General features: G+C 42.7%; 1 protein-coding gene across 8 annotated transcripts in view; it reads right to left on the bottom strand.

Annotated features, from left to right (window-relative positions):
• LOC137382667 (rasGAP-activating-like protein 1) overlaps positions 1–24661 on the bottom strand; it is a 385434-nt gene that overhangs the window by 220124 nt on the left and 140649 nt on the right. For 7 of the 8 annotated variants that reach the window (XM_068054911.1, XM_068054910.1, XM_068054915.1 and 4 more), the window contains one exon: positions 11972–12101. The exons of the other annotated variant lie outside the window; for it this stretch is intronic. In XM_068054911.1, the coding sequence (XP_067911012.1) occupies positions 11972–12101 (130 nt within the window). The remainder of the gene's footprint in view (positions 1–11971; positions 12102–24661) is intronic. 8 annotated transcript variants of the gene reach the window in all.

Below are 24661 nucleotides of genomic sequence, written 5' to 3' on the forward strand. Positions count from 1 at the left end.
AGCTGCTGATCTGCTCAACCACACCCTCTCTTCACCGTAGTCCCCATTAAAACTATTACATTTTCTCCCATGACCATTCACCAGGTACATCCCTCATCTCCACTCTCAAGTCCAAGCGATGTAGACTTGAAGGGATATGGGGAACAACTGGTTTAGCCATTCACTGCCAGATTTGGCAGGACCACAAAAAAGCATTATAGGGTACTGCTCTTGTCTGCCAAAACTGCTTGTTATTCCAGAATCATCCTGATAACCCCCGGGTTATTTTCTCTACTGCAAATCGTCTTTATAAGCCTCTTTCCCCTGTCCTCTCCACCCTTACCTCTACAAGTGCAAGGAGCTCATTGACCTCTTGGTCACTAAGATTGAGACCATACATCAGCTGCCTTTGCCACTACGCTCTCTTCTCCCAAGCCACCAGGCCAAACATCCCCTAAAGTTCCCCTTACTCTAGCCCTGAACTCGCATCATTCTCTATCTCCCTTCATGCTCTCTGAGCTCATCTTGTCCATGAGACTCTCTTCCTGCTCCATAGACCCTATTCCCACAGAGCTGCTGATCATCCCACTTCCCTTCCTGGCTCCATGTTCACTGATATTGTTAATGGTTCTCCCTCTTCAGGTGCTGTCCCCATCTCCTTCAAATCTGCTGTCATCACCCCTCTCCTCAAAAACCAACCCTTGACTCCTCTATCTTTGCAAACCACCACCCCATCTCCAACATCCATTTCCTCTCCAAAGCCTTTGAACGTGTTGTTATCTCTGAAATCCATGCCCATATTTCACGGAACTCCATGTTTGAATTCCTCCAATCAGGCTTGAGCCCTGAAACGGTTCTTATCAAAGTCACAAATGACATCTTACATGACTGTGACAAAGGCAAACCATCTCTCCTCATCCTCCTCGACCTGTCTGCAGCCTTTGATGCAGTTGATCGCACCATCGTCCTCCAACTCCTCTCCACTGTCGACCGTTTGGTTGGGACTGCACTTGCCTAGTTCCATTCTAGCTATTGAATCATTGCCAGAGAATGAATGGCTTCTCTTCCCCCAAGGGTCTATCCTTGGCCCCATCCTATTTTCAGCTACATGCTGCCCCTCATCAACATCATCTGTAAACACAGCATCAGTTTCCACATGTCTGCTGACAACACCCAGCTGTACCTCACCATCACCTCACCCCACCCTTCCACTTTCTCTAAATTGTCAGATTGCTTGTCTGACATCCAGCACTGGATGAGCAGAAATTTCCTCTAATTAAGTAGTGGGCAGACTGAACCCCAATCTTAATTGCTTCACCATTGGTGGCTGTGCCTTCAGTCGTTTGAGCCCCAAGCTCTGGAATACCCTCCCTACCCTCTCTGCCTCTCTTTCCTTCTCTAAGGTGCTCCTTCAAACCCACCTCTTGGACTAAGCTTTTGAGCATCTGCCCTAATATTTCCTTATGTGGCTCAGCATCAAATTTTGCTTTACAACACTCCTGTGAAATGCCTTGGGGCATTTTATTACATTAAAGATGCTACATAAAAACAAGTTGTTATTGTTGTTGTTGTTGTTAAACTGAATATAGGGTGGGGTTGCTGAATAGAATAAATAGGAAGTAGTTGCTTTGCAGTCTATTCCAAGTTCAGTTCACTAAACAAACCAACCTTCTAAATCTATAATAAGCTGCCTTATTTCTCACTTAGGACAGTGCAGTTCTAGGTTTTGCGAAGATACTTACCTCTTAATCCACAAAGCTACACCTGCACAGCTTTTTGAGCTGTCATGACTAATTCATTCTCTAAGCTCACTCTCTTGACTGAAGGTCATGAGAGCAGCCGAGGCAAAGAATAGAACATCAATTCCCATATAAAGAAATCCTTTATTACATTGTGGTATTCATTCATGGTAGGCATGTCTTTTTTTCCCACTTTTATTCATGGTGTCCTTAATTTAGACTGATGGCTTGAGTGTCTGTTTGTGTCTGTGATCATGCTACCAGTTTTATTTCTAATGTTAAATGTTTAATATCAATGGCCAAATGGGGAGACTCCTGTATTTGATGTTGTTTAGTTTTAGATAAGAAGTATTATTTCACTTTAAAATAGGCTTTAGCCAGCTGCATCTCCATGGGAATCTCATCGTTGCTGTGGCCATGTTGACTAATGCATGTAACAGCCAGAACTATCAACATAGTCATAAAAGGTAATGGTCCTGAAAGGTTCTCCTTTTGTGTTTTTATCTGTGTTCAGAATTATAAGTTTGTTTAGTAGCTCGAGGATTTTAAGTGGGCTATTTAAATATGCATATTGGCAAATGAACAAATGGACAAATTCAGGTTCTCTGATTGAACAACTATTAAAGCGAAGTGGTTTGCAATTGATGCCTACATCCCATGAATGAATAAAAGCAAATTGTTAAAAAATGATTTGGCGGTTCATCCATCCCCCTTCTCCAAAACCTTTTTCTTTTGGTTACTGACATCATTGCAAGAGAGAATTCTTTCTCTGCCATAGTTCCCAGAATGCATTTATATTTCTTGCTAAATTTATTGTTGATGTAATGCTGCACTAGAGCGGCGGGGTTCCTGCTGTTGACGATCTTTCTCATCTTCTGCCATGTTCTGCGGTTGACTGACAAACTACAACCATGATATCTGTTCTCTGCCACAAAGCTTCTCAAATATCCAGTTCCAGCTGTGGTGCAAATGGTAATCAAGATACCCAGGTTAATACTCTGGGGACATGGGTTCAAATCCCACCATGGCGGCTTGTGGAATTTAAATTCAATTCATTAACGAAAATCTGAAATAAGCTAGTCAGCAATGGTGACCATGAAACTACCATCAACTGTCGTAAAAACCCATCTGGTTCGCTAATGTCCTTTAGGGAAGGAAAACTGCTGTCCTTACCTGGTCTGGCCTACATGTGACTCCAGACCCACAACAATGTGGTTGACTTTTAAACGCCCTTTGAAATGGCCTAGCAAGCCATTCAGTTGCACCAAACCGCTACACAAAAGTTGTAAAGGAATAAAACAAGTGCCAGGCAACGATGATCTCCAATAAGGGAGAATCTAACCATCTCCCCTTGACAATGGCATTACCATCACTAAATCACCCACTATCAACATCCTGGGAGTTACCATCGACCAGATACTGAACTGGAGCAGACACATAAATGCTGTGACTACAAGAGCAGGTCAGAGCCTGGGAATTCACCTCCTGATTCCCTAAAGCCTGTCCACCATCTACAAGGCACAAATCAAGAGTGTGATGGAATACTCTCCACTTGCCTGGATGAGTGTATCTCCAACAGCACTCAGGAAGCTCAACACCATCCTGGACATAGCTTGATCGACACCCCATCCACCTCCTTCAACATTCACTCCCTGCACCACCGCGCACAGTGTGTACCAACTACAAGATGCACTGTAGCAATGCACTAAGCTTCCTTCGACAGCTCCTTCCAAACCCACAACCCCTACCACCTGGAAAAACAAGGGTAGCAGATGCATGGGAACACTACCACCTGCCACACACCATGCTGACTTGGCACTACATCGCCGTTCCTGGGACAAAATCCTGGAACTCCCTTTTTAACAGCACTGTTGGTGTACCTACCCCACATGGACTGCAGCGGTTCAAGAAGGCAGCTCACCACCACCTTATCAAGGGCAATTAGGGATGGGCTACAAATGCTGGCCTTGCCAGTGACGCCCACATCCCATGAAAGAATTTTTAAAAATCAGGCCGTCAGCTACAAAAAAGCCTCAACCCGGACATTGGGGGTAATTTTGACTTTAAATGACAGTATTATTCAGGCAATAGCAAATCAATAGCCATTTTACATTATTGCCCAAGTCAAAACTAACCCCAACTTCTTTAGCTCACAGTGTTTATTTAACAGCTGAAACTGTATAAAATGTTGATTTTTGTTAATGCTAGTTCAGTGTGAGCTTTGTCTCAGTGGTTACACCCATAATCTCTCTTCAGAAGGTCATGGATGGATGTTAAACCAAGGCCCTGTCTGCATGTAATAGATCTCATGGCACAATTCAAAGAAAGACAGGGGAGTTATCCCAGTATTCTTGCCAATATATATCCCTCAATCAACACCACTAAAAACAGATTAACTGATCATTTATCTCATTCCTGTTTGCGGGACATTGCTGGAGCAAATTGGTTGCTGCATTTCCCTACACTTCTAAAGTACTTCCATCAGCTATGAACCACTTTGGGATATCTAGAAATGGATAATTAGGTGAATAGGATTGTGGATAGGACTGCAATTTATGAAAGCAAAAGCAAAATACTGTAGATGCTGGAAATCTGAAATAAAAACAGAATGTTCTGGAAATACTCAGCAGGTCTGGCAGCAGCTGTGGAGAGAGAAAAACAGAATAAATGTTTCGGGTCTGTGACCTTTCATCAGAACTGGCAAAGGTTAGAAATGTAATAGGCTTTGAGCAAGTGAAAAGAGGGAAGGGGGAAGAAGAACAAAAGGGAAGGTGTGTGATAAGGCAGAGGGCAGCAGAGATTAAATGACAGAGATGTCACGGCAAAGGCAAAGAGAGTGCTAATAGTTGTGTTAGAAAACAAAGCATTAGTCCAGAGAGAGTGTTAATGACAGAATAATGAACAGCTCTGTCCAAAAGCAAAAACATGAAAAACAAGTAGACAGGCACATGGTTAAAAAAAATTTTTTTAAAAGGCAGTCAGTCTCTGAAATTGTTGAGTTCAATGTTGAGTCCAGAAGGTTGTAGTGCCTATTCAGAAGGAGGTGTTGTTCCTTGAGCATTCTTGTTAGTTTTACTAGTGATGAACACCACACAAATAACCTAAGTTTGTGTGTATATATATATATATATATATATAGTTTTGAACATGAGACATTTAAATGAACAATTGACCTTTATGTAATCTAATCTCAAATGAAATATGAGTAGAGCCTTTCATATGAAAGTAATTTCTTAGGAACACTTATATAACTGACAGGTTATTGTGAACTGTCAACAGAGGCTAAAGAGAAACCATTAAATCTACTCAATCCATCAGCATGGAGAGGAAACTAATGCACACGACCATATAAGTGCAGCTTTGTGTATATAAGCTTCTAGTTTAGTATAAAATCAGACATACCCACAGTACAAACACACATAGAATGGAGATTGCTTTCTACTTTGCCATCATTAAAAGCCTATCTCACCAGTTTTTATATATCCCGTATCAAGTCCATAGTACTTCATTTATATGGCTTGCTGCTATTCTCCAATCATCTGACTGCTTTGTAAAGGGCAAATTCAAAAACAGCATCAGTCATCTACAACTAGAATTTCCACTTGTTGCCAAGATACCTGATACTGCGAACTGATTCTGCTCATTATCTGAATTACAAATCTTAATATTCAATGGAAGAAGAATGCTCTACATGAATTATCTGAGGATTTTTGACAGACCTGCTCAGTTCACTTGCTTTAGAATCAGAAAGTCCAGAAAAGCCTTACTGCTTAATGATAATGCATCAACCATTAATTGATTCATGAATAATCAATTCAGATCAACAATTTACACAAATACACAGACATTTTTCAGACAGTCCCACAGAATCAGGTCTTTACCTCGATTGGATTAGACTGTACCATTACCCCTGAACACTGTATCTCAAATTATAATCTGTTCATTTTACTATTGTGATATTGTATATACAATTTTGACACTTGTAGCATGCGACATTGAAAACTATTATATTACAACTGCACTGGCAATTTTTAGCATTTGTACTGGGCATTATAAATATAATGTAACATTATCTATAATTTTTGATGATCTCAGATCCTCTTCCGAAGTGTGTCATGTGATGAGTACACCCACATAGTCAATATTGGTTATAAACCTTCGTACAAATATATATAATCCTCAATAGTCCTTCAGCTCAACTAACAAAATTAGTGTTGAAGAGTGTTTTATACCCTTCATGTGACCTTTCATCCACTGAAATGAAAATGATCAATTTTGGATTGTTTATTTACAAGTGGATCTCATTTTAGTCTCCCAGGATATATTTGAATTAAATTCAGTTCTATATTTTGCCATGAAATACACATGATGTGCTGATACTTAAAGCAATACCAATTTCAGGAGTTTCAGAGCTGCTCAAATCCCAGAAGTGCTGAACAACGATAACTGGTATTTATATTGTGGGAGAAATTCCTCTCACGCCCAGCCGATCTGCACCTGAGATAAGGGTGACCATGAATTGAAATTGTGGGGGGGAGCTGTGGGGTGGGAGTGCGTGGAGAAAGGGCACGTTGCCATTCAGGAGGACTGTAAATGGGCAAGCAGCCAACCCAGCTGAGACAGCATAAAGCTGCTTTACTAAGAAAATCAGGTTCTCACTCCAGTTGTAGACAAAGATGCATAATTCAGTTTCAAATGGGTAGAGTTGCACCAGGTCTTGAGTGGCCTAAACAACAGTCCTTTAATTAGAGGTATTGAAGGATTAGGAACCAATATAGGTCAGCAACAACATGGGTGATGGGTGAGTGAGACTTGGCACAGGATAGGATACGAACAACAGAGGTATGGATGAGCTGAAATTTATGAAGGCTGTAAGATGCGAGGTCAGCCAAAAGAGCACTGGGATAGTTGAGTTTTCTAGTGACAAGGGAGACAGAATAGGCGATGAGGGTACAGGATTTATGGCGGGGATGATAGACAATGGCTTTGGTCTTCCTAATGCCTAATTGGAGGAAATTGCAGCTCATCCAGGACTGGATGTCCGACAAGCTTCCTGACAACCCAGAAGTAGTGGAGGGGTTAAGACAGATGGTGGTGAAGTTACTTAAAAAGCCGTCCAAAAATAAGATGTTGAGATATTACTAAGTCAGACTCATAACGAGAAATTACAACTTGTTGTTTGAATTGTGAAGAGGATCTTTTAATTGAGGCCATGGAGGAATGGTTGAGCTAAAGCTTGTTTTCACTTATTTCTGTAGCGCAGATAATTTTGGTCAGTAAATGCGCTCTCCATCAATATAATAGTAGGCACCAAAAAAATTCTGAATAAATTCGTATAGTCTCACATAAGAATATTATTTAATATTTAAGCACCTATGCTGTGAAGTAAACTTGACTTTATCGACGGCGGACGAAAATAATGGTGCTCCACCCGCGTGGGCCGCACATCACAGAGCCGCTGCTTTATTAAGCACGGCAGCTCATTTAAATAGTCGTGGCAGACCATCCCCCCAATGACGTGGTTGAAAATTGATTTTAAAAAATGAAATAAATGAATGCTGCCCCTCTCCCACCCTCCCAATAACCATAGAATTAATTACTTGCCTCTCCCTCCCCAGAACACGTACCTTGTCCACCTGACCTTTGCCCCCTCCAAAGTGCATAAACTATACACTCTAACCCTTCCCACAATCCCCTAAACCAATGAGGAGACTCTGACGCCGCTCCCCCCACCCTCTCTCCCGCACAAAGAAACTTACCTGCTCACCGCCATCCCCGCAGCCACCCCCCCGACCACTGTTCCTCCTCGGTTCCCTGGACCGGGATTCGAAGGCACGGGAATGCCAGCCACTGGCATGAAGATTGCACCAGGACAGACGGTGGAAGTGTGAAGGTAATTAATTTGTTTATTTAAATATGTAAATTGGGCACCCATCGCTGAGCGGTTGGGGGGGTGGGGGTGGCCACCATGAGGCCTTGCCGCCAGCAATATTGGGCTGGGCGTCCCCAGCATTGAGGCCCAGGGCAGGCCTCTCCTGGAGGCATTTTCCGTTCCCCCTCCCCCTTGCCACGACCCGCGACATCGGTGGGTCTGTAAAATTCAGCACATTGCCTTTGCATTGGTATAGTATTATAACAATGCTAACTGACTACACAATCCTTTGTATGCCTGGGTCAGAAAATCACTAAAATGGACAGTAGGAAAATAATAGACTTGTTAATGAATACTTTGTATCCCTTTTCACAACAAAGGAAGAAGTCAAAGTGGCAACGGTAAAAGGGAACCTTAAAATAAGTCAAGTGGAGGAATTTATTGGAGTAATACCAGAAAAAAAGGTAATGGAGAAAATAACAGGACTGAAGATACAGAAATCTCCCATTGCTGATTATTTCCACCCCAGGGAATTTTTAAAAAGTGAGGAAATTGCATATGCATTAGTCAATTTTTACAAAGCTCTCTAGATTCAAGAATTGTGTCTTTGGATTGGAAAATTGTAAATGTTTACTCCATTATTCAAGAAGGGCGAGATAGAGAAACCGTGTAACTACAGACCCGACATGTCAACATCAATTGTTGAGAAGCTACTGAAATCTATCATCAGTCATAGAATGACTGAGCATTTGGACAATTGTGACATGAACTATTAAATGGTTGGGAAGTAGGAGACAAAGAGATGGTGATAAACGGTTTGTTCTCTGATTAACGGAATGTGACAAGTGGTATTCTTCAGGGATCTGTACTAGTGGCTGGAATATTATGCACACCCACGGGAGTGGACTGGAGGCAGGGTGGGGGGCTGTAAAATCGAGTGGGAGGCAGGATGGTGCTGTTCCTGTCGCCTACCCGCCCCCTCTGTCATTTTACTAGCTGCGGGGGAGGTTGCAAACGGCCTGCCCCAGGCCAATTGAGGCCCTTAAGTGGCCAATTAATTGGCTGACTGCAGTCCCAGCAGTGGCCACCGCTCTCGGTGGTGCTGCTGGGACTGAGGAGCTGCCGCCCTCTGATTCACCGGCAGCTCCTGGAGGCGGGACTTCCTGCCTCAGAGGGACAGATGCCCCATCCATGGCCAATTAAGGACCAGAGCCATGCAAAATCGCTGCGTGGTTTCCAGGCCCGGCGGAGGCAGACTCACCCCCAACTTTTCAGCCCATGTGCAGGGCCTCCACCGCAATGTAAATTTCCCACCAGTGTTTCAGTTTTAATCACTTAAATGAAGGAATAGCGAGTTCTATATGCAAGTTTGCAGATGATACTAAACTGGGAGGCACAGTAAGTTGTGTAGGTGGGAGCAGGAAGTTACAAAGTGATATGGACAGATTAAATTAGTGGGCAAAATTGTGACAAATGGAGTTCAAAGTGGGGAAATGTAAGCTCATCTTCTTCAGGTCTGAGAATGATAAATTTGAATATTTTCAGACAGAAGCTGTGGAGGTGCAAAGGGATTTAGATTTCCATGTACACTAATCACTAAAAGTGAGTGTACAGGTACAAAGAGCATTCAGAAAGACTAATGGAATGTTGACCTTTATTTCAAGGGGGTTCGAATCAAAAGTGAGGAGATTATGCTTCAGTTGTACAGAATCTTAGTCAGACTCTATCTGGAATACTGCGTTCAGTGTTGGACATCACACCTCAGGAAAGATATATTGGCCTTGGAGGAGATGCAACGCAGATCCACCAGAACGATATCAGAACTTAAAGGGTTAAATTAAGTGGATAAGTTGCATAAAAGTTCCCTTGAGTTTCGAAAGCTGAGGAGTGAGCTAATTGAGATATTTAAAATAATTTAGGGATTTCATAGTGTAGATACAGAGAAATGATTTTCTCTGTTGGGGGAATCCAGAACAAGCAGGCAGCCGGACTATATGTAACACAGTCAGGCTGCACTGCATTCTTCCATAAAGCAGGTCACAGGCACACTGTTTACCAGGGTTAACGATTTCATCACGTTCCCCATGGACCCCAAAAGCCAGCAGGAATGGTCTGTGAGGTTTGCAGCTATTGCAGGATTTCCACCAGTGCATGGGGGCAATCAGCAGTACATAATTTTTCACATAGCAACTTGTGCCTTTAGCTCACCAATTTTTATTCAGAATATAATTTGTGCATTTACATGCATACACGTCAAAGTGCCTTTGTTTGCCTTCCTTTACTTAATGAACTGGAAGCAAAAAACTGCAGATATGAAAATCTGAAACAAGACTGCAATAATAAGAAAACACAATTCCTGGCTTATGCCATCAATGATTTAGCAGCTGATCTGAAAACACTGCTGTTCCCTCAGAGCATTAATTCATTTGGACTCATATATTCTGTAGTGTTCAACTTCACTTTCTTCCTCTGCGGCTATACATTGGTACACTGAAAGTACATGACTATAATCTGACCACAGGAGATCCTGATGACAGAAATGCTATAGATCACTAGTATTGTTTAGAACAGCTGTACAATGGTCAGTATGCCATCATAAATCAACTGGTTAAGAGAGAGACTTTCAGCCCCGCTTCATTAAGCATTGAAGTGGTGCTAAATTGATGAGTGAATGGATACAATTCAGGTCATTAACACCAAGAGAAAATGCAAGCCTCTGATGAAACTGTTGTCAGCAGAGAAGTCTTCTATTTTCACATGCAGAATCGAAGAGGTCACTGGAGCCTATAAGTATTCAGAATGTAAACTGACCTCCTAATTCACAAATTCAACAAAGTTACATGTGAATTGTGAAGACCAACTTACATGATTAATATTTATGATATTCAGTGAGTCTCAGCCAGATAAACCTTATGATGAAAATTTCAGAATTCATAAGCTGCAATAAAAAAGAATCACAATTTTATGGCACCTGTAATGGAGATTTACTAATGCAGAGTGCAGATGACTTCCCATTTATCTAGAGCTGCTTTTATATTGTGTCAGAATGATGTTATTGTCACTGATTTGCAATGCACTGGTCTTATACAGCCAACTACAACCTAAAAGTAATCTCACTAAAAAGCCAGCAGGGGAAGGAAGTGACTCTTCCTGGTTATTGGCCTTAATGAATCCTGGAGTTACATTTGGGTTGCTTCCAGCTGTACCAGATCTTCACATGTCTACCACGGCCACTAACATGGGTCTCAGTACTCAAAACAATCAGTTGAGGGTGTGGGATGAGGGTATCATGGGTGAATTAGTCCAAGCATATCTTGCTGTAAATCTCATTCATTATTCAATTCATTATGACAGATTTTGTATCTCAAAATGTTTCCCTCATTCAAAGGTTTTTATATTTTAAATGTTTTTGATTTCACTTTGGCTTCATACTCATATCCATAATATGAGTAGGTCAATAAGTGGCAAGGATGATTGGAAAAACTGATAAAAATTGGGAATCCTCAAAAAAAGGTTTGTTGGCACCCTTGCCCGATCTCTCCAAATCTTCCTGTGCTTCCTATGGTCAAACTTGTGAAACCCTTGTCCTACCTGTCTTAATAACAGTTGCCTGCAGTGCATTCTGTTATATGGAACCTACGACTATACAGTTCAATCAATCCCCCGTAATAAAAAAATGAAAACTTAAAAAAAATATTCCTGGCTACCATTTATATGTGTTGCAGTTCACATTAAATATAGCGCTGTGTAAACTATGTTCCAGTACACTCAAGGCTTGAAACCTTATATCAATAGCAACAACTTGCATTTAGATGGTGCCTTTAAGATAGAAAAATGATCTTGGACAACAAGCTAAAGAAGGAGATATTAAGGGAGTAACTAACAGTCTGATCACGAGGTAAGTTTTAAAGGAGGGTCTTAAAGGAGGAGAGGGAGGTGGAAAGGCAGAGATGTTTAGCGAGGAAATTCCGGAATATGGACTCTACACGGCTGAAGGGACAGCCCACCATTAGAGGGGAGAAGGGAAGGGGAAGGTCACATAAAGACATATTACAGTACAGTGCAACAGCAACTCTAAATCCACCTTTAAATAATGAACAAAAATATATTTTCCACGACATAAAATCATTATCTCTTTGAGTTAGCATTTTAAACTAGAAAATAAAGTATGAACGAAATGTGTTGTGCAAAGAATATTTCATTTAAGGGCATTCTTTCAAAATACTGAAACTGCAGTGGTTAAATTGTTGAGTGGCACAACAATAATAGAGCACAGTCTTATGTGCAACAGAAATATTTGGGTGGGCGTTCTCTTCATTAACATTAAATGCAAATTTACTTTTGCAGATGCTCTTCCTTTTACAGATCAATTTCCTCTCACCTGGCTTCAATAAGCTGGCATCTAAGCGCCTTTGTGTGCTGGTCTTGGAGTATCTCTAAGCCCAGGTGTATCTCTCCTTGAATCTCTTCATCTGGGTTAATCCGAGTCAGATTTATCCAGTTGTCAATACCTAGAAAAGTATTAGCTCCTATTACAACACTTTTATTTAGAATTTAAAATCAAGCTGGACAACAGCCAAAGTGCAAAACTTTGGAATTCTACCAAGTGTTATGTAAAAGAACAACTCTCTTCCATTCTATTTTTTTTCATGATGTGGATATCTTTTCTCTGATCCTTTTAACTGTGCTCATTATGTCTTATCAGAATTTTGGTTCAGGGGATGAAACAAAGCTCACAATAGGTAAATTGTACATGGTATACAGAGGAGCTTTCCTGTACCCAAAGTGATTCTGGCTCCTACTTGGCTCGTCTAAATGTGCCCTCCTGCTGAAGCCACAAACTCTAGCAAGGTCAGTGCTGGACAGCACAGATAGGCAAAAAGCATGCTGGGGTCTTAGCATTTCAATTATATACACATTATTGTCAGGTTGAAAGTTGTGCACATGGAAGCTGTACGGAAAGATTTTTTTTTCAATTCTGTCAAGAATTCACACCTCGGGCTGGATTTAATGCACCTGCCGCCAGGAGTGGCCGTGGGCGAAAAATATGGCGGCCCGCATATACGGGCCGTGCGCTGCCATGCCGCTGCGGTTTTCCTTGCAGTGGCCCACGATAATGTGCCAGTCGGGCCGCTCCCCTCCCAATCACGTGGAAGGGCGGTGGGCTCTCCGATGCAAGGAATGGCATCAGCTCCTGTGCTCAGACACTGGCGCCATTTTTAAAGAACAGTCAGCCCTGCCAGCTAATTTACATTTTTAAAGTTATACACTACCCCCCCAACTTTACCAATCAAAAATCTGTCGCCCCCTTTCCCACCCCCTGATAATAATTAAATTCAATATTTGCCCTATTACCAACTCCCCAAACATTTACCTTCAACACTTGACCTTCCTTCCCCAAACTGAACAACGTGCAGAGGTCATCCCTTCCCACCATCCCCTGCACTAGTACTGTAAATCTGACCCTGGTGCTCCCCCCACCCCACCCCCACTGCACTAAAAGTCAAAAGCTCCCCCCTTCCCCACCATTTTGGCGCCTGCCTGAAGGCGCGTAAGTGCCCAGCCGCCACTGAGAAGATCACGAAAGTAAGATCAAAGTGAATTTTATTTAAATCTATTCATGTGTTTAATTTAAATATTCAAAGCCGGGTCCCATCGCCCAGCCACAAGGGGTTGCCATGGAGCCTTACCGCCACCGGATAGATCAGGCCTTGCACTCCCGACTTCAGGCTCTGAGATGGGCAGCTGCCGGAACAATCTTACGGCACCGCCCACCACGGAGCCCGACATCGGGAGCTCAGTAAAATGCCAGCCATCAAATGTTCTTTTATTATATTAAAAATCTTGGAAGAATTCCCCCGCCACCCACCCCCTCCCCACCCCCAGCATGCTACCATCCCCAGTCAGAGCACCTCCTCCATTCACAGTTTGACAACCCGCCTCCCACCATTCATAGTCAGGATCCTCCCCCATTCAGAGGCAGAATCTCTCCATTCACAGTCAGAACCCTTCCTTTTACAGCTAGACCCCTCTTCAATTCACAGCTCAATGAGCAAATATTTCACCAGTTATCAAAACAGAAAATGCAGGAAATACTCAGAAAATCAGGCAGCATCTGTGGACAGAGAAAGAGTTAATGTTTCAGGTCAATGACCTTTCATCAGAACTGGAAAATATTAGAGATCTAACAGGTTTTAAGCAAGTACAGAGGCAGGGAAAGGCAGGAATGGGGAAAGCATAAAAGGGAAGGTGTATGATAGGGTAGAAGGCAGGAGAGGTTAAATGACAAAAGGGATGATGGTGCAGGGCAAAAGGAGATGGTAATGGACAAGTAAAGAAACAAAAGATGTCTTTAGAAGTGTGTAAATGGGAGCTAGCAGAATCACCAACAGCTGCAGTCTGAAAAAATGGAGGAAGATGCTATGATCTGAAATTGTTGAACTCAATGTTGAGTCTGGAAGGCTGTAAAGTGCCTAATTGAAAGATGAGGTGCTGTGCCTTGAGCTTACATTGAACTTCACTGGAACACTGCAGTAGGCCAAGGACAGAGAAATCAGAGTGGGAGCAGGGTGGAGAATTAAAATGACAGGTGACTGGAAGCTCGGGTTCACATTTGTGGATTGAACGGAGGTGTTTTGATTTGATTTGATTAGAGATACAGCACTGAAACAGGCCCTTCGGCCCACCGAGTCTGTGCCGAACATCAACCACCCATTTTATACTAATCCTACACTAATCCCATATTCCTACCAAACATCCCCACCTGTCCCTATATTTCCCTACCACCTACCTATACTAGTGACAATTTATAATGGCCAATTTACCTATCAACCTGCAAGTCTTTTGGCTTGTGGGAGGAAACCGGAGCACCCGGAGAAAACCCACGCAGACACAGGGAGAACTTGCAAACTCCATACAGGCAGTACCCGGAATTGAACCCGGGTCACTGGAGCTGTGAGGCTGCGGTGCTAACCACTGCACCACTGTGCCGCCCTTCTGCAAAGCGGTCACCCAATTTGCATTTAGTCTCCCCATTATAGAGGAGATCACATCGTGAACGGCGAATGTAGTATACTAAATTGAAATAAGTACAACTAAATCGCTGTTTCAATGGGAAGAAGGGTTTGGGGTCCTGGACAGTGGGAAGGGAGGAGGTAAAAGGGTGATCATTGCATCTCCTGCGCTTGCACGGAAAGGTGCCGTGGGAGGGGAGGGGCTGTTGGGAGTGATTGAGCTGTAGACCAGATTGTGGAGGCCTCACTTTATCAGTATCAAGTTGACTAAATAAGCCTCTCAGACATTAATCCATAATTCCAGATACGCAAAGGCATCACCAATACAGGCAAAATTGAATCTGATATATACTGACAATATAGTCCCTTAGGAGAAATTCTCTCTTCAGGCTGTTACTTTATAAGGAGTCTGATTAATAACAAACACAACAGAAGATTAAACACTAACGATCTCTTTTTATATAATTCATCTGCACTATAACACAGAGGTAAAACCTTCCTTGTGATTTTTCTGTTTTGAAACCTCAGAACAAAATATTCTGGTTCATTGAAATGACCTGTTGGAACCTAGAGGATTCTTTTAGTGTTGTGAAGCCCAAACTATGAATAAAGGGCTGCCAGCTGAAGAAAAAAGAGGCCACTGGATTTCAGAGATATCCCCCTCAGTGATGGCCTCGGAGCCACCATTTCAAGCTCATAGCTGGAACTTCTGATGAGCTACAGCTTCTACAGCTACGCCATTGTAAAATAAAATGTATGTTTCTCTGACATCAATTTATCAAAATGCAGCCCCTAAAATTATGTGCTATAATACTAATATACAGACGATTGACATATTTGTCTGAAATTCCTCTGCTAATTTAGTGGTGCTATCCCAGAATCACAGAATCGTTACAGTGCAGAAGGAGGCCATTCGGCCCATCATGTCCGCACTAGCTCTCTGAAAGAGCAACTCCCTCAGTTCCATTCCCCTGACTTCTCCCCGTAACCCTGCACATTCTTCCTTTTCACATAACTGTCTAATGCCCTTTTGAATGCTTCAATTGAACCTGCCTCCACCACGTTCTCAGGCAGCGCATTCCAGACCTTAACCACTCGCTGCGCATGAAAAAGTTTTTCCTCATGTCACTTTTGCTTCCCTTACCAAATATTTTAAATCTGTGCCCTTTCGTTCTCTATCCTTTCATGAGTGGGAACTGTTTCTCTCTATCTACTCTGTCCAAACCCCTCATGATTTTGAATACCTCTATCAAATCACCTCTCAGCCTTCTCTTCTCCAAGGAAAACAGTCCTAACTTCTCCAATCTATCTTCATAACTGGAGTTCCTCATCCCTGGAACCATTCTCGTGAATCTTTCCTGCACTCTCTCCAATGTCCTCACATCCTTCCTAAATTATGGCGCCCAGGATTGGACACAATACTTCAGCTGAGGCCGAACTAGTGTCTTATAGAAGTTCGACATAGCTTCCTTGCTCTTGTACTCTATGCCCTTATTAATAAAGCCCAGGATACTGTAGGCTTTATTAGCGACTCTCTCAACCTGTCCTGCCACCTTCAATAACTTATGCACATATACACCTAGGTCCCTCTGCTCCTGCACCCCCTTTAGAATTGTACCCTTTATTTTATATTGTCTCTCCATTTTCTTCCTACCAAAATGAATCACTTCCCATTTCTCTGCATTGAACTTCATCTGCCACCTGTCTGCCCATTCCACCAACTTGTCTATGTCCTTTTGAAGTTCTACACTATCCTCCTCATAGTTCACAATGCTTCCAAGTTTTGTATCATCTGCAAACTTTGCAATTGTGCCCTGTACACCAAGGTCTAGGTCATTAATATATATCAGGAAGAGCAAATGTCCCAACAGTGATCCCTGAGGAACTCCACTACAAACCATCCTCCAGTGCGAAAAACATCTATTAACCACTACTAATTCAAATTCCCCCAGTTGCCATGGTGTGGTATGAACCTATGCTCCCAGAATGTCAGTGACATTACCACTGTGCCACCACCTCTTCATTTGAAATAAATGGGGTAAAGCCTCTGATAATAGTTGAAAGAGAATTTCAGATGAATACATTAAGTATTTGCCTATTAAGAGATAATAACAGGGCATAACTATTATTGGTACTTTTACTATAAATGTAGGATATCACTTGTGCTGCAATTCAGCTCATCAAGCTCAAATTCAGCACCACGATTACTGTAAATGTGCAAACCTGTACACTAATCCTATTACAATATACCTTTGCCAGTAACAATTATCGATTGAGCCCATTCACACTTCAGTATTGGTCTGAACAGTACTGTACTCCAGCAGAGGTGGAATAGGTAACCAATTGCAAAAATCATAACAAGACCACCACTTATGCCATGAAAAGTAAATCCTTATTAAAAATTTAAAATGAGTCTGAGAGCGCATAAACACAGCAACAAATTTGTCCGAGCCATGTATTATGCAGTGTGACCTCCCTTGGAGGCATTGTTTTCATCTAACATTGTATGTTGCTTCACTTGTCAACTGCTATAGCAATGCCAACACTGCCACTTGGTACCAGCTAGTAATCTCAAGAACTTATCTGTAATTAATTCTGACTGCACTCAGGCATTAATCTCTGACTACAGTCATTTCCCTGGTAAAATAAAACAAAAGTTAGAAAAATAAGCAGTGGCTCTGTGAATGATGCTGACAGAGGAAGCTATGGCCATTTTTTGAAAAGGAGCCAAAACATGATGAGAAAGAAGTGTCTAGTCTTGCAGATTGTTCTGTAAAAAGCATTTCATCCAGAAACATCAGAGGCAGTTAGAGAGCTAAAGTAGCTGCACTCGTACATAGTAGGCAACGAAGAAAGAGTGTGGAGCTGGGCTGATAGCATTGGATTATGGAGGGGTGTGAATCAATGCCTGTGGATTTGGCCGAATGATACTTGGCTTTTTGGTCAATCTGACAACAATGAACTTTGCCTTTAATTAGTCCTGTCCATGTCCTTTAAGTATCACTTAATGAAACTACCTTAAAATAGCAAAATCTTTTCTGATCTTGTTCATCTTTGAATTTATAGAAAAAAAAGGTGCATTTCTAGAGCATCTACCAGGGCCTCCCGCCCGCCTCAGACCAATCAAGGCTCTTAAGTGGCCAGATCACAGCTGTTTAAGTGCCTTTGCCCACCACTACAGGGATTTTACCCTTGACTGGCAGGCAGCCCAGGCCCGAGAAAAGCTGCCTGTTTAAAGCAGGCGGCTTTCTGACGGCTTGGAGGGGGCCCTCCTGATCAGGCACCCTGTGCCCGATGGAGGGCTGCCCCCAATGCCCCAACCACCCCCCAACACGCAACACGCCCCCCCACTTCCCCAAACAAACACCCTTGCATTGCCGCGGCCAGACCGATTGCCTCTGGTGAGGCCACAAAAACTTACCCGTTCTCCGGGGCTCCCTGACATCTTCCGTCTTCAGCTGGGTTGCAGTCCCAGCAGTGGCCACCGCTCCCAGTGGTGCTGCTGAGACAGAGAGCTGCCAGCCCGCTGATGGGTCAGCAGCTCCATTAGGCGGGACTTCCTGCCTCAATGTGGTGGAAGTCCCGTTCAGACCAATTAAGAGCCTGGGAACCGCAAAATGCGATCTGGAACCCCAGGCCAGGCGGAGGCAGTTGGTGAATGGCTCCCGTCCGCCAAGGGTAACATTACGGTCATAGTTACTATTATAATGTGGGGGAATCATGGCATCTAATTTGCATGCAGCTTGGTCCCACAAACAGCAATGTGATTATGAGCAGATAATCTGTTTCAGTTATGTTGATTGCAAGGTAAGTATTGTGTTACAACCAGATGAAGAAGGGGTCTAGGGCTCCCCTCTCAGCCTTTTCCTGGTTTGGCCGTACAGGGTTTAACTTTTTAAAACAGTGTTTTTAGCTTCCCCTCAGCTAGTCCTTGCTCACTACTCTCTAATTGTTAATGCAAATAAATCAACCAGACAGATTTAAACAAGAAAGGTATAAGTTTATGAACCTTAAAATTCAGTTAAAACTACTAAAAATATGTGACGCGACCACGCTAACATGCATATCTGATAAACACACATACAAATGGAGACAGAGGAGGAGGAAGATTAAAGGGGAAAGGTTTGAAGCAATAGATGGAGTTCAATTACTGGTTTTGGGTTGGATGGAAAGTCTTTGATTGAAATTAAGTCTTACAGTTCTCATTGGGGCTCTGTGCACACTTTCAAACTTGTTTCACTGGTCTTCTGTCTTGAGGCTTAAATTACTTCCGTGGGTCCCTGGAACTTTGCGTGAGAGAGAGACACAGAGCGAGGGAGTGCTCTCTTCTGGAAGTTCAATTGCAGTCTCTTCCAAAAACTGTTCTGTGCATAATTCAATTAACTCCAGGTTGGCCAGCAGGTTCATCATGTGACTAGCTTTTTTTCTTGAGTCAGCCTCGCCTGCAAGGCTTATGGATTCCTCACAGCTTACCAGACACTCTCAGTGGGGTGGGGTGGGGGTGTTGGCGGGTGGAATGCTGGCTCTTACACATTCAATGGCTCTCAATGTCTCTTGATCATCACTATTGACAAAACCCATCTGGACAATTGAATCCAGGGGTACTGCCATTGTCTCTCCATGCCACTGTCCTTTAGAATGCAAATGTGCAGCCATGTTTTCAACCACTGTTCTATGGTCTTTTTAAACAAGTTTGTTCAATGTCCAGTAACTGTTCAAAAATAATGTTCCATATGACAAAATTAATGTTTCATTTTGGCAGGTGTGGGTTCCGTCACAATTGGCTAGGGGATCTCTCCAGCTCTTATTCGAATAGTGTCATGGGATCTTTTATATCTACCTGATGTGTTTGAGATAGCAAATGTCATCCTTTCAGGTGGTGCGTAATGAACTCACACGCAACTGATAGACCTGCTGCTGAACCTCTGGGGCCTGCCTGATTTTAAAGTCTCTGTGCTTGTTTGTGGGAAATCTTGTGCTGCCATCGGCTGTATAAATCAGCAGTAGTTTGATGGGGTAAGTTATATTTTGTTGGTATTGTGGATGTAAGGGGTTGGAGGAACCCGTTATAAATGGAGCTGGCCTCAGGGCACTGTATTTCTAATGGGGAAACTGAAATGTTATTGGATCAAATGTGCCAGAGGAGGGTGGAGGATCTTTGAGATTAACTGCTTAGTGTTTAGATAAGCAGCTCGAGGTGAATGAGTCATCAATGTAATTGCAATTTGCTCCACCAGAAATCCAGCCTGCATTGCCACAAATAATAATGCACCTGGCTAAGCAGAGAAGGAAAGTCCACCAACTGATATTAATGCAATATATGCAGCAGAATATGCCTCGCAACAGTAAACTCCTGCACACAAGTGTTCTTCACTCACATCCTCCAATGCTTTTCCCATGAATAATTCCTTCCATGATGCGCCTAGGTTGCACAGTGACACAGGGGCATCACTGTATGTCCTCAATACAATTTGATTTTGTCACCTCCTACTCTGCTTACTGCAGAAGGTGCATACCAAAAGGAAAGGAGGAGGGATCGCAAAACTACTGCATATGAGGAGGCAGCCCTGGAGTTTCTGGACTGAGCAGCAGGGGATGGGAAAGTAGGAAGCATCTTCACAGCTTATGGTTTGTAATAGTCTTTTCCTGGTGTTTCTTCTAATCATATTCACCCATTCACTTCCTGAAACCAAAGCATATATTGAAGTGCAATACCATTCCACTCGTTCTGCTGAGAGTTATGCCTGAGGGGTTCTCAGGAGGACAAGACTGTAACATGCATTGCTCTTCTCTTTCTCTAGGTGTACCTGAAGCAAAATCAGTAACACTGAACAAATCGGCATCTGCAGTATCGCTAACTCTAACCCTCCAAAGTGCCAGCTCGGCTCCCTCCACCCTTGAGAACTTCATTACTGAGAAACAGAAGGGCACACTGGATGATGCACAGAGTATTAGTGGGTGACAGCAGCTGGTGCTGGCAGAAGAGGAGCAGGTTTCTGCTGTCCAGAGGGCCCAGAGGGCCAGATCACAGTCATCGTCAGCAGAGGATACCAAGGGTCTGGACCTCAGCTGATGTTTTCTCAGCATCAACCGTTGCTGCAGTTTTTGCAGACTGTGCCAAGCACCCTTCAATATACAACAACAATTGTGGAAATCCAATACTTGCAACTGTGCTTTGTTGTTAGATATAAGCACAACACTGCAGTCCACGATGGAGTTTGTGACAAATCCAGTGACATCTGAGGTGCAGGATCTCAGCCCTAAGGACCGTTGCAGCATCTCTCATGAGTGGTCAGGTGGCTGCCTCAGAGTCCTTGGGTTCCAATAGGTTCTCTCCTCTACCTTGGACAGATTTGGCATTTACATGGAGAGAGCTGTTGATTAGGGCCTCAATAATCTTATCACTGCCATTAAGTCTGCTGTCACACAGGTTTGTTGGGCATGATGAGACAGTGCCCAATAGCAGGCATGGGTGGAATGTGCACTAATGATGGTGCTGTCTCTCAGATTGACAACATCTCTGGCAGTTCCCACTACCCCACTCCACTAAATATACATATGCCTGAAAGTGGACTGGGCCAGGACACCTGTGCAGCTGCAGGAGTGGCAAAGCCAGCAGCTGGGCCATTTCAGAACCCAATACAAATAATCCTGTGTTACAAAGCTTTGTTTTGTATTAAAAACTTAGAATTCTGTGTGTTTTTAAAAACTGAAAAAGGATTTTTCAGTGGACATTGAGACATCTGCAAAAAGCTGACTTTGTAAACAAGGACAGGAAAGTCTGTCATTTCAAGGAAACCAGCAAAGGGTTTGACCTCCAGAGAGCTACTCTTTGAATGAGAAGCGAGGTTCTGGGTCTGGACATATGACCTGTTTAGGGAGGTTTTGGTTTCACTTTGGACCTTTTAAAAAAAACAGTGAGTTGGACAAAGAGCAGGCATTTGAAACTTGGTTTTGACCTGCCTGGAGATCAGAGAAGATGACCCAGAAAAAGTGTTACTTCTCTCTATAAAAGAAACCTGCAACTCTTGAGAAGAAACCTCGTATTTCAAATATGGCGGATTCCTCTTGCCTCCTATCTCTGAAGAATCTCTGCATCAAGTGTGGTTCCTGTTGCCTCCTGTGTTTTAAGAAATCCTGAAATCTGAAGAAATCTTCTACTGCTATCCTGCTGCTGTCAGACTTAAGCAGACCTGTTGCTACACCCCTGATGGAAGACCTTATGTGAAGCCTGCTGCAGTTGAATTGCCATGAGCACCTACCCATCACAGACTGTTCATCAACCTCGCCTGGAAAGACTTCGAGTGGCATCCAACTATTCGACTGTGGGACACCTCACCACACTGAAGAACTCCCTACCAGAACATGACAAACTAAATTATTTTATTATTCTATTTATTCCTATGAAACAGCTGTAAACCAAAATCTTTTTTTCCCTGTTAACCCGTTTTTGGATATATGTGTGTGTGTGTGTGTGCGTGCATGAGCACTTGGGAGAATAAGTGGTTTTTAAATCTTTTCATATATAGATTTATTTAATTATTGGTTAAGACTTAGTATTATAATAAAGTTAATTTTGTTGTTTAAAGAAATATGGTTGGTGTGCTTTATTCTGGGGACAAATAGAGTATGTAATTGGCTGTTCTTCGGTAAGTAGGAAAATTTATTGATATGCTATGATCTTTGGAGAAGTGGCTTCGAATTAACAGTGCACTCCTCCTGCCTCGGTCATACCATCTGTGCTGATTATCACAGGCATGTTGTATATTGGTTATTCACAAAGCAATCATGTATTGTGCTACAACTGCAGTGGGAGCAATGCACTGTCAATTCAGTCCCGTCACTCCACAGGTCATAGCATATTAATAAGCTTTCACACCACATGGTCCTCTCCTGGTACCATCTCACCTGCCTGGCACCCACCTGTTACTCCTTGTCGTGCTAGGCTCCCACCTGCCACAAATGAGGCACATTAATTTTGCCACAAGCATTGATTTTAACTGTTGCTGGAGCAAGGAAATGACTTGTTAAACAGACCAGCCATGGCTGGAAAAGTCATTTGCATATTTTCAGATAGTAATTGGAAGGACAAAGGACCATTCCCTGACACATTCAACCCAGAATGGATGTTGATCATCGGACAGTGAGGGGGTGGGGATGTGCATTCTAGGGCCTGCTGGGGTGGTGCAATCCACAGGGGCCAGGACTGGTTAGACCAGCTAGTCACATGACGAACTGGCTGTTCCAGGGCTTTCTTTTGAACTGGCCACAGAGAGTTTGAACTCAGAAAGACTGTTTGGTCCTGGGCTGAGAAGATCTCTCCTGTCTGCTTGCATTTCTTTCTCACAAGCCTCTGAATCCACTGAAGATACATGAACCCCAAGAGAGAAAAGTCTCCTACAGCGAACAAAGTTTAAGAAGAATACTGGGCCCCAATGAAAAGCAAGATCTACCTACAATCAAGGACTCTACAGTGAGCTCGAAGAATCGTAACAAAAGCTCTTCAGATATTTCCTCAAACTTTTCCACTTTATTTTTCTTCTGCTCTTTTTTTTCTCTATTTGCATGTGTGCATTGCGTATGTATGCTAGCGTGGGTGCGTCATGTATCTGTAAGCGTCAACCGAATTAGAGGTTAAGTTTAATAAATTTCAACTTTTCTTCCTTAAACCTAAGAAAAGCTGTTTGTGCTGGTTTCTTTGCCTTATAATTGGAAAGCGGTGAACAAGGATTCACCAAGGGGGAGCTAAAAACACGGTGTGTTTAAAATTCAACCTCGTTACAGTAAGACCAGGTGAAGGCGGAGAGGGACCCCTAGACAACTTTCTCACCTGGTCGCAACACTCCTCCTCCTCCGCTTCCACCAAATAACACATAGCAAGGGAAACCCATTGTCTCAAAAAGGACTGTGCCAAAACCAGCAGCAAAAAACCTTTTCTACCACTGAGTTGGTTAAAATAAAATGCAGCAAAAATAACCAGTAGAGAAAGGCTGGAATTGAATAACACAAAAGCACTGACGTAATCTGCTATCTACTTTCTATTCAAAGGGATGGTAGAGGCAGGAACCCTCACAACATTTAAGAAGTATTTAGATGAGCACTTGAAACGACGTAGCATACAAGGCTACGGGCTAAGTGCTAGAAAATGGGATTAGAACAGATAGGTGATGGCCGGCACAGACACCATGGGCCGAAGAACCTGTTTCTGTGCTGTATAACTCTATGACTCTATGACAAAGGCACAACCTTGCCACTCCGTGTGTCCAAGTTGTAAGGCCAAAGTTATGAAGTGTATGTCTGATATTTTAAAACAAAATAGCCACTTTGCAACAGGCGCTTCCTGTGCCCATCAATCCCTGACTGTAAAAGTACTTTGTACACATTACAGCCAGCCATCCAGCATTACAATTCTTCATCCATATTTCTGATTAGTCAAGAGTTGATTATGCATGTCTATGGGAAGCTAATGCAGCAAACTCTACACTAATAACTAGCAACAAATCACATCATTTCTTCAATAATTCAACTTCTTCCTGCTGCCAAGAAGAATTTTGGTTCCAATTTTCTTCAAATTTCTTTAATAGATTATAAAGTCAAACCAAATATAAAATATTAAACTCATTGATTTCCCATGACGTTGCACAAGAAAACAACATCAGGTTTATATCACTCTTGAAGCACCTAGAACCTCAACACTTAGCCACAAGGTGTTAGCTCTGACAGGTTCTGATGAAAGGTCATTGACCTGAAATATTAATGCTGTTTTTCTCTCCGCAGATTCTGCCTGACCTGCTGAGAATTTCCAGCATTTTCTGTTTTTATTTCACATTTCCAGCATCCACAGTATTTTACTCTTGTAAGATCTTAGCTCTTCCTTGTTGCCACTGTACCATTGAGGTTGCCATTATTTACCACATTGTTCTCCTATGGTACCATTCTGGGGGCAGAAAAATTGCATTACTTTCACACAATTTCAATATATCTCAATGTCTTTCTGTAATTTCCCCTCTTCCCACAAGTATTTCCTTCTCCCTGGCTCCTCTCACTTTTCCACATCT

Source organism: Heterodontus francisci, chromosome 23 (genome assembly GCF_036365525.1).
Source record: "Heterodontus francisci isolate sHetFra1 chromosome 23, sHetFra1.hap1, whole genome shotgun sequence".
NCBI lineage: Eukaryota > Metazoa > Chordata > Chondrichthyes > Heterodontiformes > Heterodontidae > Heterodontus > Heterodontus francisci.